At 35.2% G+C, this 18,847-nt stretch overlaps 1 protein-coding gene across 1 annotated transcript; it reads left to right on the forward strand.

Moving 5' to 3' along the window:
* The first annotated feature begins 13,336 nt into the window (after positions 1–13,336).
* LOC131151606 (mavicyanin) lies at positions 13,337–17,369 on the forward strand. The gene is made up of 2 exons (XM_058102866.1): positions 13,337–13,651; positions 16,867–17,369. The coding sequence occupies exons 1-2, from the start codon at positions 13,459–13,461 to the stop codon at positions 17,259–17,261; spliced, it is 588 nt and encodes a 195-aa protein (XP_057958849.1). The 5' UTR covers positions 13,337–13,458; the 3' UTR covers positions 17,262–17,369.
* The last annotated feature ends 1,478 nt before the right edge of the window (positions 17,370–18,847 follow it).

The raw sequence follows: 18,847 nt of genomic DNA on the forward strand, positions 1-18,847 counted from the left end.
ATACAGAGTATTAGAGTTAAGAAATATAGCTTGATAGTGTAGATATACATAAAAAAAAATGGTACGAATTTTCGGGTCGTTACAATTTAGTATCAGAGCCTAGGTTGCTAGGTTCTGTAGAATATAGAGTACAACGAAAAACAATACCAGAATATAGGAATAGATCAGGAATTTGGGTGAGTTCATGTTTAGGGAAAATTAAGATGAGTATTTAGGGTTTATGTTTAATGATCGAGAAACAGAATTTTCATTGTGGTTTTTTATGTTTTTCCTAAGGTGACAATTTTAGGAAAGTCATAGTAAACTATTGTCGGGTTGTGTTTCTCAATCACTGGATTGAAATTTTAAATTGAGAATAAGTACGTTTGGTTAATTGAGGATATAAGATTTCAGTTAGATAAATATGTTAGTTATGTTATGTAGACAGGGTCCTCAGACTATGTTTAACTTCTTGTCAGGATGGACCCTAGGGTTAGAAGTGCCCACGCTAGTGGTGATGATGATGCGGGTCCCTCTGGTGTAGGTGGTGGTGATTCAGATGCAATTTAGCGTACTATGGCTCAACAAGTTATGGCTGAGATTGCATGAAGCTCTAGAGAGCAGGGAGGCCCATCGACATATCAGGGTTGTACTATCAAGAAATTTACTAAAATGAATCCTTCGACATTCTCAGGAGGAGCCGACCCTGCAGTTGCTAAGAATTGGGTGAAAGAGATGGAGAAAATATTGATGGTGCTCCACTGTACGGATGAACAGAGAGTTCTCTATGCTACCTATAAATTGACAGGTGAGGCCGAGAGATGGTGGATGGCCACGAGATTATTGGAAGAGTAGAGATGTGTACCAATGGCTATGACCTGGTGTTGATTTAAAAAAAATTTCTTTGATCGTTATTTTCCTGCCACTGTCAGAGATGCCAAGATAGCGGAATTTCTGAAATTGACTCAGGGAAATCTCATAGGGTAGCAGTATGCGGCAGTTCATTGAGCTGACATGTTTCTCCCCTTACGTTATCCTAGATGAGGTTAAATGGCGAGGATGTTTGAGAGGGGTTTGAGGTAGGATATCTACAAGCAGGTGACAGTCCTAATAGTGTAGGATTTCTCTGAATTGGTTGATAGGGCCACAGTAGTAAAGGAGAGTGAAAAAAGGGATGTGGGGACCCCGAGTTAGAGAAAGAGGTCTATTCCTCCAGGATTCAAGGCAGGGTCCAGTCGAGGCCCTTGGAGGGGAGATAGATATGGCAGAGCTTAGAGACAATAGAGGGGACATCATGGGTACCAGGGTGAGCAAACATACCTTATTTGCCCCGTTTGTGGTAGGAGACATACGGGAGCATGCCGGTTGGGAAGCGATGTTTGCTACAGATATGGTGGAACCAAACATATAGCACGGGAGTGTCATTGGCCATAGAACAGTGCACCAGTGCCTAGACAGATCCAGAGATATAATCAGACACCTAGGGGTAGTGGCCAGCAGAGGAACACAACCCCAGCAAGAGTTTATGCATTGACGCTGGGATAGGTGGAGGTTGCAGGCGATGTCGTAACAGTTATTATTAATTTTTTACCATATAAAGTAGTTGTTTTGTTTTAATCAGATGCCACCATTATTTTGTGTCATCGAGATATGCTAAATTATCTAGGGTTGAGGCACAACTATTAGATGTTGAAATATCAGTAGCCACACCGACTAGATCAACAGTGAGGTGTAGGAGGGTACTTAAAAACTATCCAATGGCCATTCAGGAGAAAGTATTACCAGCCGATCTCGTGCTACTAAACGTGCAGGGGTTCGATGTGATATTAGGTATGGACTGGCTGGTAGCTAATTACGCTAACATTGATTGCCATAAAAAAAGAAGTGATTTTCAGACCCCCAGGTGAGCAGGAATTCAGATTCCTGGTGTCATGTGTATGTGCCTCACCACAGTTAGTGTCGTATTCAGGTGAGGAGGTTGCTTCAGGGTGGTTGCCAGGGGTATGTTGCTTGTATAAAGGAGATGCCAAAGGAAGAATTGAAACAAGTTGATATTCCAGTAGTTAGATAATTTTCAGATGTATTTTTGGAAGAATTACCTAGGTTACCACTAGATCGAGAGATAGAATTTGTCATGGATTTACTACCAGGGTCGGCACCGATATTTAAAGCACCTTACAGAATGGCTCCAATTGAACTGAAAGAATTGAAAAACCAGTTGCAGGAGTTATTGGATAAAGGATTCGTCAGGCCTAGCGTGTCACCTTGGGGAGCACCAGTTCTGTTCATGAAAAAGAAAGATAGGACTATGAGGATGTGCATTGATTATAGATAGATAAATAAAGTGATATTCATAGTCAAGAATAAATATCTTCTTCCCAAAATCGATGATTTATTTTATCAGCTCCAGGGGACCCAAGTCTACTCCAAGATTAATTTGTGGTCGAGATATCACTAGGTAAAAGTTAAAATAGAAGATGTTTCGAAGATAGCTTTCCAAACCAGGTATGGGCATTACGAGTTCTTGGTGATGTCGTTCGAATTAACGAATGCACCGATAGTGTTTATGGATCTAATGAATTGGGTGTTCCATCAGTACTTAGACTAGTTTGTTGTGGTATTTATTGATGATATACTGGTCTATTCGAAGAGTTTTTAAGAGCACGGGAATCATCTGAGGTTGATATTGCAAGTATTAAGGGAAAATAAGTTCTACGCTAAATTTAAGAAATGTGAATTATGGCTGAGGCAAGTCACTTTCCTCGGGCATGTGATCTCTAGGGATGGCATATCAGTAGACCCAAGCAAGATAGAAGCAGTGGTGAATTAGGTGAGACCGGGGAACATACAGGAGATTAGGAGTTTCCGAGGTTTGGCAGGGTGCTACAGGCATTTTGTGGATGGATTCTCCAGATTATCGATTCCACTGACACGACTCACGAGGAAAAATATGAGATTTGAATGGACCGATGAGTGTACGAAGAGCTTCCAGGAATTGAAGCAGCGACTGGTCACTGCACCGGTATTATATATTCCATCAGGAGATGATGAATTTGTTATATACAGTGACGCGTCCTAGAAGAGACTCGAGTGCGTGTTGATGCAAAATGGTAAGGTTATTGCTTACACTTCTCGGCAGCTTAAAAAGTATGAAAAGAACTACCCAGTACATGATTTAGAGTTAGCCGCAATGGTGTATGCTCTAAAGATCTGGAGTTATTTTCTTTATGGTGGGAGATGTGAGATCTTCACTGACCATAAGAGTTTGAAGTATTTCTTCACCTAGAAATAACTGAATATGAGGAAGAGAAGATGGCTAGAGCTCATTAAAGATTGTGATTGTACTATCAGCTACCACCTAGGGAAAGCAAATGTGGTGGCTGATGCTTTGAGCTGAAAATCAATGGGAGCAGCATTGTCAACAGTGGAGATTCAGCATCCGATTCGGATGAACTTGGAGAGGCTCGGTGTGGAGTTAGTTGAAAATGATTAGCAGACATTTATTTCCAATCTAGTGTTACAGCCTATGAAACGCACCGGACCCGGGTTACCCTTAAACCCGGGTCCGGTGCGTTATACTTGAACACATCCTCATAAATCATATTCCAAAACATACGCAGTGGAAAAACATGATCATAACCTCCATATAACATAATACCAGAGTTTACTAATTCTAACTATAATCTATAATAAATCATCCAATACCTGCATTTCCATAATTACATATATCTCCAAAACATTTCAGTATGTTCACAACTTTCTTTTCTCCACGGACTTAAAATATAAGGACGTAAAACATATATATTTGCATCCCATAATTAAAATAAAAATATACCATTTTCTTTTACTATTTCCCAATAATGTTATAGAACCTCGAGCTCTCTACGCTCGATCTTGATGAAATCCTAAAAAAATATAAATTTATATTCGGGTGAGACACATCTCAATAAGGGAAGAAACCATATATTAAAGCAGTGTGTGGCCAACATGAGTTTATATATAACATAATATTTAACATTTGAAAATCCTTAACATAATTTTCGAAATCATTTCCTGATCCTAATCAAACACATGCAAATATTTAACTCACGAGATTACCTGAGGATAAGGGTAATTACCCGCCCATACAAGTAGCACCCCTCTGCTCTGATACTTAGGCAACCCAAAGGTCACAATTTAAGCATACTAGGGCACTCACCTTACTCAGTAAGCCCTCAAGTGTTAAATTGATCTCGTACTCACACAGTTCATACAAAAGTTTACCAGTAAAGGCCCTAAGGATAGGGAAATCTACCTGTTCATACAAGTAGGTTCCCTCTGCCCTAGTACGTTATACGGCTACTGCCACATCTGTAACTACTAGTGCACTCACCTTACTCAACAAGCCCTCAGGCGAAAGGTACGCCTCGCCCAATCATAACATGTTCTACGTACATAGATACTTCTAATATCATAATACATCATTCTTGTCTATCATTATTCAAGCATACACATATGTTCATATTCATGGCTCAATATTGCATTGCATTTCACTTTAAGTGACTCTTTCCCATTTTACATTGTTCACATTTCACATTTCATTTCTATTCCATTCATTTCCCTTTTCATTTCATTTTCATTTCATACTCATTTTTATTTTAATTCATAAATACTCGGAATCTTTCCAGCCGTGGTTGGTTAACTTCGGCATCCTTTCAGCCGTGGTCGGCATCTTTTCAGCCGTGATTGGTTAGCTTCGGCATCCTTTCAGCCGTAGTTGGCATCTTTTCAGCCGTGATTGGTTAGCTTCGGCATCTTTTCAGCTATGGTCGGCATCTTTTCAGCCCTAATTGGTTAGCTTCGGCATCCTTTCAGTCGTGGTCGGCATCTTTTCAGCCGTGGTTTGTTAGCTTCGGCATCCTTTCAGCCATAGTCGGCATCTTTTCAGCCGTGATTGGTTCCATAGTTGCATTAACACTCACATGCAGCAATTTCATATATCATTTTCATGCTCATTTCATTTTCTGTATATCTTGCATCTCGTATATATATATATATATCATAATTCCACACAAAATTCTATTTTACTCATGCCATACAATTTAACAATAAAATTCATACAATGCCTATAAAATAAGCCAACCAACATTTAATGTTTATATGCTAAAAATACCTTTCATTTCTTACTTAATTATCCTGAAAATATTTCTCACTTTCATCAGTTCATTTTCGCATATACATATCTAATAAACAACCCTAAACTAGAAAGAAATATAATTTAAATGGCTGGTATTTTACCCATACCGAAACATACACACGTACATATAATACAATTTATTTTTCCATTAAATTCATAAAAATTCTGATTTAATATATATTTTTCCCTTTACCTGGTTTCTTGAACTTCGCCAACAGGGACTCCGAAAAATACCTGCGGCGCTCACCCGGACCCTGAAATTAAATTCCTAGTTTCGATAAATTATTCATGAATAAAATATTATTTAAATATTTCTTAGGGCCATAATTCCTAAAAAATAAATATACCCTTAAATTTAGTCAAATTGTCAAATTTATCAAATCTCACTCTCGCTTTGGAGTAAGGCCTAGAAAACCTCAATTGGAAAATTACATACGTCAAAATGACGATGACAACAACTAAGACCCCGTGATGGTGTCTGTTCGTCAATTTAACCACGTATTAATGGCGAAATTGAGAAAATGGGGAAAAATTACCTTTCTCCGGGAGCAGTGCCTAAGCCTTTCCCATGAAAAATCTGCTCTAATAGAAATGTCGGCAGCGGAACCAGGATTCTAACGGCACCTTCCGTTTCCCGATCCGTCCCAAACTCGCTGAGCAATTAAGAGAAGAAGAGAGACGGAGACGGAGAGGCGCACATGAGTACGTAGGAGATTGCAGAGACCGGGGGGGGGGGGGTCTGACTATTCTCTTTCTTCTTCTTTCTTCTTTCTTTATTCCTTCTTCTTTCTTCTTTCTTCTTCTTTACTTATCCTTCTGTCAGTACTATATATATATATATATATATATATATATATATTAAACTTATACTTATCATATATATATATATACACACATATATACATATATACATATATATATTTATATATTATATTAACCATATACATATTTCTCTTATTTCAATTAGTTTTTTTTTTTAAATCCAATGTAAAAATATTTAATTTAATAACTAATTATTTAATTATTTAATTTATCTTAATTTAATTTAATTTCTTTAATTTTAATTTTTTTTCTTTTCCCACGTCATTTCTTTTATTTATTTATCTGTTATTTTATTTATTATTTTTTTTCTAAATTATTTTAATCCTTTTTAAATTTTTCGGGTCTTTACAGCCTACCTTACAAGAGAAGATTAAAGCTGCTCGGAGGAATGACGCAGAATTGGTAGAATTGATAGATAAAGTGCAGGATGGATAGGGGGAGGAGTTTAGTATTTTAGATGATTGAGCTCTGAGGTTCCGTACCAGGCTGTGCGTACCTGCAGATGCTAAGATTAGGAGGGCTATTCTAGAGGAGGCGCACAGACCCCTTTACATGGTGCATCCAGGATGCACTAAAATGTATCGAGACCTTCAAGAATCTTTCTGGTGGAGCAGTATAAAGAGGGAAATAGTAGAGTTTATGGAGCAATGTTTGACGTGCTAGCATGCAAAGGCTGAGCACCAAAGACAGGCAGGACAGTTGCAGCCACTCCACATCCCTGAGTGGAAGTGAGATCATATATCTATGGATTTCGTCACAGGTTTACTATCAGCGCTGCATGGACAGAATGCTATTTGGGTGGTCGTTGATTGATTGATGAAAACCGCTCATTTTCTCCCTATTAAAGTTAGTTATTCCATAAACAGATTGACAAAATTATATATTCAGAAGACAGTTTGACCCTATGGTGTGCTAGTATCTATAGTTTTAGACCGAAACCCACGTTTTACATCACGATTTTGAAGGAGCTTGCAGGAAGCTTTGGTGTCTCAGTTAGCATTCAGCATGACATTTCATCCTCAAACTGATGGGCAAATAGAGAGGAAAATTCAAATACTTGAGGATATCTTATGAGCATGTGTGTTGGATTTCGAGGGTAGTTGGACCCAGTATATGCCGCTGGTTGAGTTTGCGTATAATAATAGCTATCAGGCCAGCATCGTGATGGCGCCTTATGAGGCATTATACAATAGGAGGTGTCATTCTCTACTATACTGGTATGAAATATGTGAAAGGAAAGTTTTGGGACCAGAGTTAGTGCAGCAGGCGTACGATAAAATCAGACTTATTAAGAACAAAATTAGTGCATCTTAGAGTTGACAGAAAAGTTACGTAGATACTCACCACCGAAAGTTGGAATTCGATATGGGATACCATGTATTTTAATTAAATAAGGTTAGACAGTGCTGCTTCTTCTTGCCCTTCTGGCGTCTGCGTTGGCCTTGACCAAGCCTAAAAATGGTTGCCCTCTCCCCTCTTTTGACCGGTTCTCTTAAGAACCGGTTTGGGTCCTCTAAACCGATGTCGGACCAATTCAGGATGTTTTACTTTTATTAATAATCTATTAAAAACTCAATAAAAATCATAAAAAATCCTGAAAAATCATAAAAATTTCAAAAAAAAATATTTTCAGTTAAAAAATCATTTTGGCATTTGAAAAAATCATTGAAAAAAAAGGAAAAAGCTACAAAAATCCAAAATTTTCTCAAGGTTAGAGAGTTGCTTTTTTGTACTTGAAAAATCACAAAAAAATTCAGAAAAATCAAGGGAAATTTTCAAAAAATATATATATACTTAACTTTCATGATTTTGCCTTAATTAGCTTTTTGTTATTTAATTAACATTCGGGAAAAAAATATGAAAAATCATAAGAAATTTGGAAAATTAGAGAAAAATTAGAAAAAAAACATTTTTGAGATCTAAACAATTATTTTGCAATCTTTTCATCCCGAATGAGTTCCAAAACCTTCGGAATATTATTTTTCATACTTAAAAGATTCTATAACAATTTCAAAAATCCTGGGAGTGTATTTTTCAAACTATTTTCTCGATTTTACAATTCCAATGATAGTAATGGGAGGCATTGAGCTCTTTGGAATATGGTGTGCCCTGGTTCTTAGCGAATACTTATTTACTATATTTATCTTGTGTATTTTCTTTGATTTTTGATAGGGAGTAATTTTCTGAGGCTTATTGATTTATTTTGGGATAATTTTCAATTAATTAGATACCATTTGTAAGAACGGACACGTAAGAGATGCTGATACCTTCCCCTCGCATAACCGAATTCCCGAACCCGACTCTGGTAACGTAGACTGATTTTACCCTTAGTTGGGTAATAATCAAGTGTTCTAACCACACTCTAAAAAGTTAGTGGCGACTCCATACACAATGTTTTTCAAAAAAATATCATTTTAAAATCCATTTTTCCAGTTCGCATACCCTGGGGCAACACACATTCTGGTGTTTCCGCCCGCGCAGGAGAATGCCACGACGACCCTCACAATCCACAAGCGACTTTCTTGTAGATTATTACAAACGTAAGGGACATTTTATGACTCTCCTAATGCTTAGAAAAATTCAAAATTTAAACATAGCAAATTTACTTGTCTCACGATTCATCTATTTAATCAGGTTTAACTAACTCAATTTTAAAGAAATTACTAAAAAAAAATTTCATTATAGTATCACCAAACTTATCTATAGTGTATAAATATACAATGTAAGAGATTATGAAAGGTAAAAATGTAAATATGCTAATTCAATAGTAGGATAATTTATAAGAAGAGCATTCATTTCATTAATATACAATCCAATCACATCATTAGTTGTACTGGACCTGAACCCGAGCGGGTTCCTACATATAAATTTTTTAGTGGACGCAAATAAATCTAAATTAATTTTATTACCAGAGCACTAATTAGTTTTATTACAAATACATGTCTCAATTATTAAAATGCAAATTTTTAAAATTTTAAAATACACAAACGTATTCTAAATTATATTATACCAAATTTTTATTCTACTCTACTATTTCTACTCCCGTCTATGCACTTGCTACTTCAAATTTCTGGTACGCTCCTCAAAATAATCTGAAATGTATAATAATGATTGAGGTGAGACGACGCTTAGTAAGTAAATAAGATTATTATTAGTGCGTGGGTAAAATAAGCTTTCATAATTTCGTAAAATAATATTTAATACTATAACTTTAAAAATGTTTTTAAAGTAAATGTAAATTTAAAAATTTCTGCATAAAAACTTTTGCCATCAACTACAATAGTAAAGTTTTATAATCATATACTATAACTGTTAGATTGAACTTTTTAACTTTTAAAACTATAACTATAATACTCAATCATGTATATATATATAGATATGTACTTTTCCGTATTAAATCATTAATTAGGCACAAAAATGCCCTTATTCACATAAATATATATTTTTCCTTCAATTCATCAATAGCTCTGTATACGTAATTAAATATACATTCACGTACTGTAAAAACCACCCTTAGACTTGTTAATCGTAAGTCATGTTTACTCTCGTGACTTGGTTATGTGGTCCGAAGGCTGGACTTAGCTGGCTGGTTGGTCAAACTAAATCAACGTATATCATCATTAAGTGAAATTTTCCCTATTAAACCCTGGTCCGACCCAGGTGTACACTTAGGAAAAATTCACAACCATATAAAATCACTCTATAAATAGCGTGAGTGCACTGTAATCCGTTTAAACTTTAAACTGCGGTACCGAACATTCGTAATTTTTTGTATCATTTGTGCCATAAGGAGTTTTAAAAATATCTTATTATAAAATTTAGAAAATTACAATAATATCATGAAAATATTATTTTTACTCATATTTTCGTGAAATACGTAACGTAAAAATCAACTCATATCATTTTTTACTCATATTTTCGTGAAATATGTAATGTAAAAATAAACTCATGCACACAATTTTCGTGTTGAAAATATTTTCTTGAATAAAATTTTTGATGTAAAATACCTGAGAGGTTTATAACATTTATTAACTCAAAAATAAATACAAGTATATTAAAGTTATAATTAGTATAATTAAATATGCATAAAAATAAACTCAAGAGAATTTTATGAAACTAACTAACATAATCGAAATTTACTTATAAATAAATTCAGGTATGAATTTTAAATAAAAACCTAACATAATCAAATTTACTTACCTCTTCCTTTACCTTATACTACGAACACAATAAATATATCTAAAAAATGAGATTAGAAAGAGTAAGCGAGTGAAAATTTTAATTATACCAAAAATTCTCTCTCCACCACTAATGTTTTCACTCACTAATCATTCTATTCCTTTGGAATTTTTTTGTGAAAAATGAAGGTTGAGAGTTTCCTATTTATAGGAAAATTTTGGGAAAGAAAATTAAATTTGTAAAAGTGTGAGGAGAGGGGTGAAATTATAATTTTTTAAAATTAATGAATGGGCATGGGATGGGTTAGACATGAGTTAGGTATGGGATAGGGATGGAGGTCATGTGAGAGTGTTTGTTACTACTCCCATTTAATTAATTTTTAATTAATTACTTAATTAATTAATATATATTTTTAATTTTTTTATATTATTATTATTAAGTTATGTTTTAGTATTTCTTTTTTAAAAAAGAATTAAATTTAAATTTTGAAAACTCATGTGGGCCTCACATGATCTTGTGGGTCTCGCACAACTTCGAGACCCAAGTGGGTCCTACGTAACTTCATTAGTCATCACACAATTTTATGAATTCTACATAACTTCGGGACTCATGTGGACCTCACACGACTTTAAGACTCAGGTGGGCTTCACACAGTCTTCTGCCCCACATAAGATACCTATATTATTATTATTATTATGTATTTTTACAAATTATGTTTATCAAAATACTATTTTATGTATATGTACTTATTTACGTGTACAAACAATGTCTATCTTGTTTATCCTATAAAATTCCATTTTAACTAGGCCGGCCTTTAGGGAGCAACTGAACCGTAATGGTCTCTGAGCACTTACTAAGATAAGGTTTTTCTTAGGCATCAAACATGAAATCAAGGATCCTACAAAAAAGCTCTTCTGTATTGATATTAACTTAATGACTATTTTTATTATTTTATTATTATTATTATTATTATACTTTAATCATATATATATTTTTGAGTCATCACATTAGTAATATACAACTCTTATCAGGTTAAAATCTTAACAATATCTCACTCATTTAATATTTTTTTTTGGTACAACCCATATTTACATTTCAAATTTGAAAACAATCATTTTTTTTCTTTGTCATATACTACAACCATGTATACTTTTCATCGCACTATTTTATTGAAAATAACTATACCTTATCTAATTTATATATCATTCGCATCTTCTTTAATTAACTAACCTAACCATTAGTACCATTGTTTGAATTCAAGCGAATTAAATTGAAAATTGACTTCAATCGAGTCAAAAAGTCAAATTTTATTCTTAATTAGTCAATTTAAAATTTATATGATAAGTTTTTTTATATAAATATTACACATACAATCCAAGAAAATATCACTAGCGTTCTATCATTTTTTTATCTTATAATGGGGTGACAAATTTACAATTTTTTACGTTAATATTATATTAAAAAAAAAATACATATATAGGAGAAATGGAAAAAAAATACTGAAATGTATCGAATGGACTTTTCAAAAGCTTAAAAAAAGAAAAGAAAAAAGATGGGACGGCTTTGACTGGTGCATAGCCCCCAATGGCTGTCAGCACAGTGGAGGAGAAAAACAAGAGAGGAGAAGGAGGGGAGTGGGGAGAGACGAGAGAGGGATGTTTGTCAGGATTAAAAAAAAAAAAAGGTAGAGGATGGGACGGGTGGGCTGAGAGGAGAAATGGCAGGGAAAAAAAAAAAAGAAGTTACATGCACGTAAATATATGAATTAAATTTTAAAAATTGAAAAATTTAATTATTATTACTATTTTTTAAATAAAATTTGTTATTTTTTATTCAAAATTTGTAATATATAATTTTTTTAATTTGTTATTAGTAATTTTAAATTTATTTAAAAAAAAATTAACACAGGTCAAATTTTATAATTATAAATTTTATAATTTTATAAATTAAATTTTTTCTATTTATTCAAAATCCGTAATACATATATTTTCTTTTAATTTTTTTATTGATAGTTTTAAATTTTTTTAAAAAATAATTAACATAGGTCAAATTTTATAATTATAAATTTTATAATTGTATAAATTAAAATTTTTATAAAAAATATAAATATGATTATTATCTTCACGGTGTCAGTACTTCCCAGATCATCACTCGTCCAATGCTGATCATCGCTGATCACTTCTCGTACAAATTCTTGACCGCCGCTTGCTCGTGCCCAGGCTGGCTATTCGTCGATCATCGTCAACCTTTGATTGCATCAAGCTCGCAGCTGGCTTTCTACCAACATCCGACTGCATACAGGCAGCATCCACCAAATATAATCTGCTCTGACTCAGACCAAATATGAATTCATATTAAATTAGAGTAAAGATATTAGTTTAATTAATAATATTATAATTAATATGAATTCGTATGATAATTGTATGCTAAAAATATTAATTAAATTGTTACTTAGAAAAATACTAACGATTTAAACTAAAAATATTATCTATAAAATAATCATTTTATTATTATCATTATTATTATTATTATTATTAAAATAAATGTATATTTGATGCGCAATTCTAAAACTACTATGGCTTGTTTAGTTGTGGAAAATAATTTTTTTTTTTTTAATCTTTGATTTTTCGAAGGTACAAAAAGCAGCTTATTTTGCAGCCTATTTTGCAACATTTTATTATTTCAAAATAAGAAAACAATGATTTTTTTATAATAAAATATGTTTATGATTCAATGAGTAATTGAATTTAATATATCTTTCAGTTTTTCGTTCACTTTTACTACAGAGTTACATTGACCCTCGACGTATCTTTTCAAAGGAAAATTAAAGACATTAAAGTAAATATATATAAATCAAAAATAAATATGAAGCGTAATTAATGTAATTTAGAGTCCCAATTAAATTTGTTTTTGTAAATCCAAGAGAGGAACTTTTTAAATTTAGGGCAAGACAATGGGAAGAAGATGGAAAACGTGTACCCAAAGTGCAATGTAGGCATTAGGCGGTGAGTTAATTTGGGGGGACTCATTTATGGCAATAAAGGAATTTGCTTTTTCATTATTGATCATTGAAGGTCAAGGTGGTGGGTCCACTCCCTCCTACAAGATTAAAATAAAATAAACTAAAATGCCAATATTCCATTTCCACCCACGGCCACAGGCAGTCTCCACAGATTTTTTCATACATATATAAACCGCAGCGAGGAGGAGGAGAGACTCAAGCGTTCCTGCTAGGAGCTGGTGCAAAATTGTTACTTAATTTTAGTGTTGTTTTAATTGTAATTAGATTTGGGGGTGGTGCAATGGCGGCGACGGAGGGGAGAGCCGCGGCGGCGCTGCTATTTGTGGCTGCAGTGATGGTGGCGCAAGGGCCGCTGGGTGCAAGCGGCGCAACCGTGCACACGGTGGGGGACGCTAAAGGGTGGACTGCTCTGGGCAAGATTGACTACAAAAGCTGGTCTGCTAGCGAGGACTTCCAAGTTGGCGATACCATCCGTAAGCTGTTTCTTATAAATTCCTTCCTTCAATTCTCTCGCTCTCATCGATCTGTCTGTTAATTTCTATTGTCCTTAATTTCCCACTTTCTATATCTGTGTTCAATTTTGTTCGCTAGTCTTGGGGATGTGGGGGGGGGGGGGGGGGGGGGGTGCATGGCATTAGTTCCTTTAAATGCAGAACGCTTTGCTCTTCGATCTTCATTGTAACTCGTCCAGAAACTCTCTCTCTATCTCTCTCTCTCTCTCTCTCTCTCTCTCTCTCTCATACACACACACACACACACGCACACACACACACACGCACGCACCCAAGAGCAAGAAATAATGCAATGAATTAAAGCACCAAAGAAGAACACCCTCTTTAGGAGAGAATTTAGCGCTGTAGATTTGCATTTATAGTAATGTAAACAAAATTTAATATAATTATATTATATAGAATTACATTAATGATGATGATTTTGTTAGGAAAGAAAAAAAAGATGAAGCTTAGAAACCTAATTTTACATTGTAATCTTTTATCTTATAAGTTACTAAGTCTCCATTTGAACTTCAAAATATAAAGAAAAGAAAAGAAATTTTAATATAACTTCTTTCTTTATATTAAGGGAAAAAAAATACTAAATTAGTCAACAAAATTTTAATTTTGATCCTAAAGATCTTAAAGTTAAATTTTCTATGCATGCATGCAGTTTTAAATTTAAAGCTTGAAATGAATAAACTGAAGGCAAGGATTTTCTTGTTCAATAAAATAGTGAGATAGTTGGACTTTTTATTTGGTGTATTTGGCTGTCCTTTCAAACAGAAAGAGAATTGCGGTGCTTTGTTAATTGTTAGTTTGTTCAGTTGGGCTTTTGGGGACGTGTCCAATCATATACTTGATGCAACCCCTTCTCATTTCTCACCTACTCACCTCTCCCATCTCATCCCACTAATCCCTTTAATAATTATTCGTTTTCCGAAAATGTGAATTGGAATATTAGTTTCCTAACTTTTGTATTAGGATAAAATTTCCATACCTAGTTTATTTTATTTAAAATAAATAAATTATAACAGTATTTATGAGTATAAATTTTGAATTTTAAATTTAGACGAAATTTAATGTATTTTATTATGTATTTTTCTTAAATCTATGCAAATTAAAATTTTAAATATGATATTCATATTGACAGACACATGTAAAATAAGATGAAAATAAATAAAAATTAATAAAACCTTCATTTACCCTAAGATTTTAAAATTTGCTGATACTTTTCTTGAGTTTCAAGAATTACCCAAATTTCCCTTAAAATTTATTAAAAAGATACGAATTTCTCCTTAAATTTTGTAAAATGACAAACCTTTGGAAACGTACAAGTAACCTAAAAATCAAATATTATGGGAGATTTCGAGAGATGAATTTCTTTTAATAAAATTTTAAGATGTTCTATAAGAAGGCAACTTGTGACTTTAATGACTTCAATATCACGAGTTTGATTCTTCCATGAGAGTTTATTTCGGTGAATTACTAGAGGTGTGTCAATGGACGGACGACTTTCATCCTCAGATTTAGTGACGCACCATAGTGTCTAAAGTAACATAATGATGGCTAAAGTTTTCAAGTTATCAAAAAGAAAAAAGAGATGTTATTTAGAGCGTGAGATATTTGATTTGAGTGAAGAAGAGATTTTTATGAAATTTGAGTAGAAATAAGTATCTTTCACTATTTTTTCAAAAATTATTTTGTTAATTTTGGAACTAGATGACACGTAGGTTAAGGTCTGCCACGTCAGACGACATCAATATTGCAGAGTCGTCACGGGGGCCTGACCAAAGTTTGGGGTCAATGATGATGTGTTTGGTGCGCAGTAGGGCTGAGTAATGGCATAACATTAAGATGCATTGCGCACAATGTCGTGCCCACTCAGCCACGCCTGGTTTTAATGATGTCGGCTCTTACCTTTGCTTCAGCACTCACACCAGCACCAGCCCTCCCACATTGATCATTAGACCAAAAGGGTGCACTCATGCCTCATGAGTCAAGCTCAAGGCCCTTGCGCAGGACGCTTGCCGTCGTGTACCCGACCCGATTTCATCCGCTCTTCACATTATCAAGTCGGATTTGGATCGGATCACTCATCACTGTTTCTTAAATTCAAAGAACTTTATTTCTAGGAATGAGCTGTTTATTTCATTGGAGTATTTTTGTTCTTTGCATTATAAGATTTTTCAAGAAATATGATCATATTACCATAAACGCAAAAATTAGAATTTATAAAATATAATTATGTAAAATAGTATACATGCAGAATAGAACGGGAAGAATGAAATATATATATATCATTTGACTTGGACATACATCGCATTTAGGTATTTATTTCATTCCTTTTTCAAGTGCTCCATTCCGTAACATTGGGCAACTGTTTTAAAAGTTGCAAATCAATATTTTATGACAGGATCCTTGGTCATCAAGAGAGTTTCTATTTGGGTTTTTTTTGGCTAAGCTTGCATGCTAATAGATGGTCTGAAATTTAACTTCTCTTTTCTATGAATTAATAAGCAGACAGATTTTCAATTAATTCAATATGGGGGAAGGATCGTGTGGATTAATCAGAAAGAACTTGGAAGTAAAAACAAGGCACGGTAATGAAAATACAGAAATCATATCGTACCTTACATTAGAGTAGAACGTGCTTTCCCACTGAAAGGTAGTGCTCCACGCCCACCACGCAGATTAACTCACCACCGCGGCTAACTCACAAAGCACACGCTCTTGGCTGTACCTGCCTCCCCTGAGCTAATGGCGGGGAGCTCTCGCTCCTCCAAACTCCAAAGTTACATATCCATTTTAATTCGTCATTGTACTACCAGTTAGCTAGTAGTACTACTACTACATTTCTTAATTGGTAGTACATGGTCAATCCAGCAATTCACATCCTTTTCCCATTAATGCTAATTTACCCTGCATGCTATTTTTTAAGTTTTTTTTTTTTTTTCTTTTATTACTGCCCTAATTCTTGCCTTTTGTTTCCCTTCTTGGAGCGTAGAGGATGTCAGCCTCGTAAACTTTTTATTTTTATTTTTTTCTATTTGTGTGGGGATGTAACATTTGAGAGATAGAATTGGAACTTTTGGGTATAGAATGTGTGTAAATTTTAAAATAAGTGGTGGGCTAGACATATTATAAAATTATATATGATCTAAATTAATGTATGTCTGAATGCGGGAATGATGCAGTTTTTGTGTACAATCCTAAATTTCACGATGTGATGGAAGTAACACATGCCGACTACAACGCGTGCAATGCCTCAGCCCCCATCCACACCTACAAAACGGGCAACGACTCCTACACGATCCAGGGTGCCGGTCATTACTACTTCCTCTGCGGCGTCCCCGGCCACTGCGAAGCTGGCCAGAGGGTTGACATCAGAGTTTCCAACTCTACCGCCGACGGCCCTAGCTCTGGCCCTTCTGCCTCGCCATCTCCTTCAGCTGCCTCCGCCCGCGGTACCAAGTCGCCTACTGGCCCCACGCCTTCTGCCAACGCCGCCGCTCCACTGCTTGCTCTTAAGGGCCTCTTCGCCTTGCTTGGCTTTGCCATGGCTGTCGTTGCTGCTTTAGCTTCTTGCTAGACGGTTTTTTTTTTTTTTTTTAAATTTGTTTGCATAGTTGATTTGAGTTGTCAATTTTATTATTGAAAAAGTACTTTTGCGGGATTTATATATATTATTGGGTCTTTCCAGATTCGTGATTCTTGATTTTCTAAACATATGCCTGGCATTATTTTGCGGGTAAAGGAGAATTTGCAGTACTGTTTTTTTCTTAAAAAAATAAATTTACCATTGATTCAAATAATTGATAGATCACACCTATATGTGATAGGTAAGGTAAGGAAGAATAAGTCAAGTCCTTCGATCTTTGCAGGCGACTACTCCTTTCAATCTTGTCAGCGCCGGTTGTCCATAACGTCAAAAATTGATTGTCAATTTTGATTATTTGATGCTCCACATATATATATTTGTGTGTGTGTACGCTTGTCCATAATGTCAAAAGTTGCTTGTCAATTCTAATTATTTGATGCTCCACATATATATATATATTTGTGTGTGTGTATGCGCGCGCTATGAATAGGCAGAGAGAGTCGTGAGAGTTGGTGAGAATTGTATCCTCCTTTGTATTTTTTTCAAAATACATATAGTAGTTATCTCTCCTGTGGCGTAGATTGGAATTGGTTGAACCACGTAACTCTGATGTGTATAAGTTTTTCTCTTGTGCTTCTTTATTTCATTAATTTGTGAACCGGTAAACTCAAAAATGTGGTATCAGAGCATTGTTGAGGGTTTTCGACAATTTTTTTTCGGTAAAAGGAGTCTGTGGTTAAAGTTGTTTGAAGATTTTTCAGCTTTCATCCAGGGTTGAGAAGAAGAACTGTGCCCTAGCTTTCGCTCGCGTGTTCTTGCGAGCCTCTGTCGCCGGACGTCGAGTTGTTGAAGGTGGATCTTTGAGCGGCGATAAGGGCAGGGAACTGTGCCCTTGCTTTCGCTTGTGAGTTCTTGCAAGCCTTCGTTGCCAGACGTCGCGTCATCGAAGGTGGATCTCCAAACGACGATAAGGGCAGGTATCGGGACTGCCTTAGCTTTGTACACTGCTTAGGCGAAGAAAACAAAACAACCGGCCATTCTGTGGAGAGCCTCTGTCGCTAGTCCCTACGCCAGCACCGCCATCTCCGTTGCGTCGAACGTCCACCTGCGGCTTCTCTAGTGGGCCTCAAGCAGCAGCGGCATTCCGCGTCTTCTCCAGCTTCCTAGCAACGGAGTTTGTCCCAGTCCAGGACGTAGTGGCAGCCTTGCTTGTCGGGGAGCAGCAGTGTTTTCGCCTTCCACATTGGCAGCGATCGGCTCCGGCGTTGCTGTGAGGAGGGTTGGGGAAAAGACGAAGTGGTGACGGCGAATCTGCGTGAGCGACATACGATGACGGCAGACGTAGGTCTACAGGACTACAAATTTGGTTTTTTATTTTTTATTTATTATTTTTATTTGCTTTTTGGTGGTTAATATGGAAAACAGGTAATTTTTTTTTTTAGACATGACTGAGCCATCTTCGGTAGCTGTTATCGGAGGGTTGAGGGGACGTGTCAATGCTAGTATATGGGAGACAAGGAGTGGTTCGGGGGATGTTAAGGTTGAAAAGGGGGAAGGTTTCGCTGGGGGAAAATCGT

Source organism: Malania oleifera, chromosome 3, assembly GCF_029873635.1.
Source record: "Malania oleifera isolate guangnan ecotype guangnan chromosome 3, ASM2987363v1, whole genome shotgun sequence".
NCBI lineage: Eukaryota > Viridiplantae > Streptophyta > Magnoliopsida > Santalales > Ximeniaceae > Malania > Malania oleifera.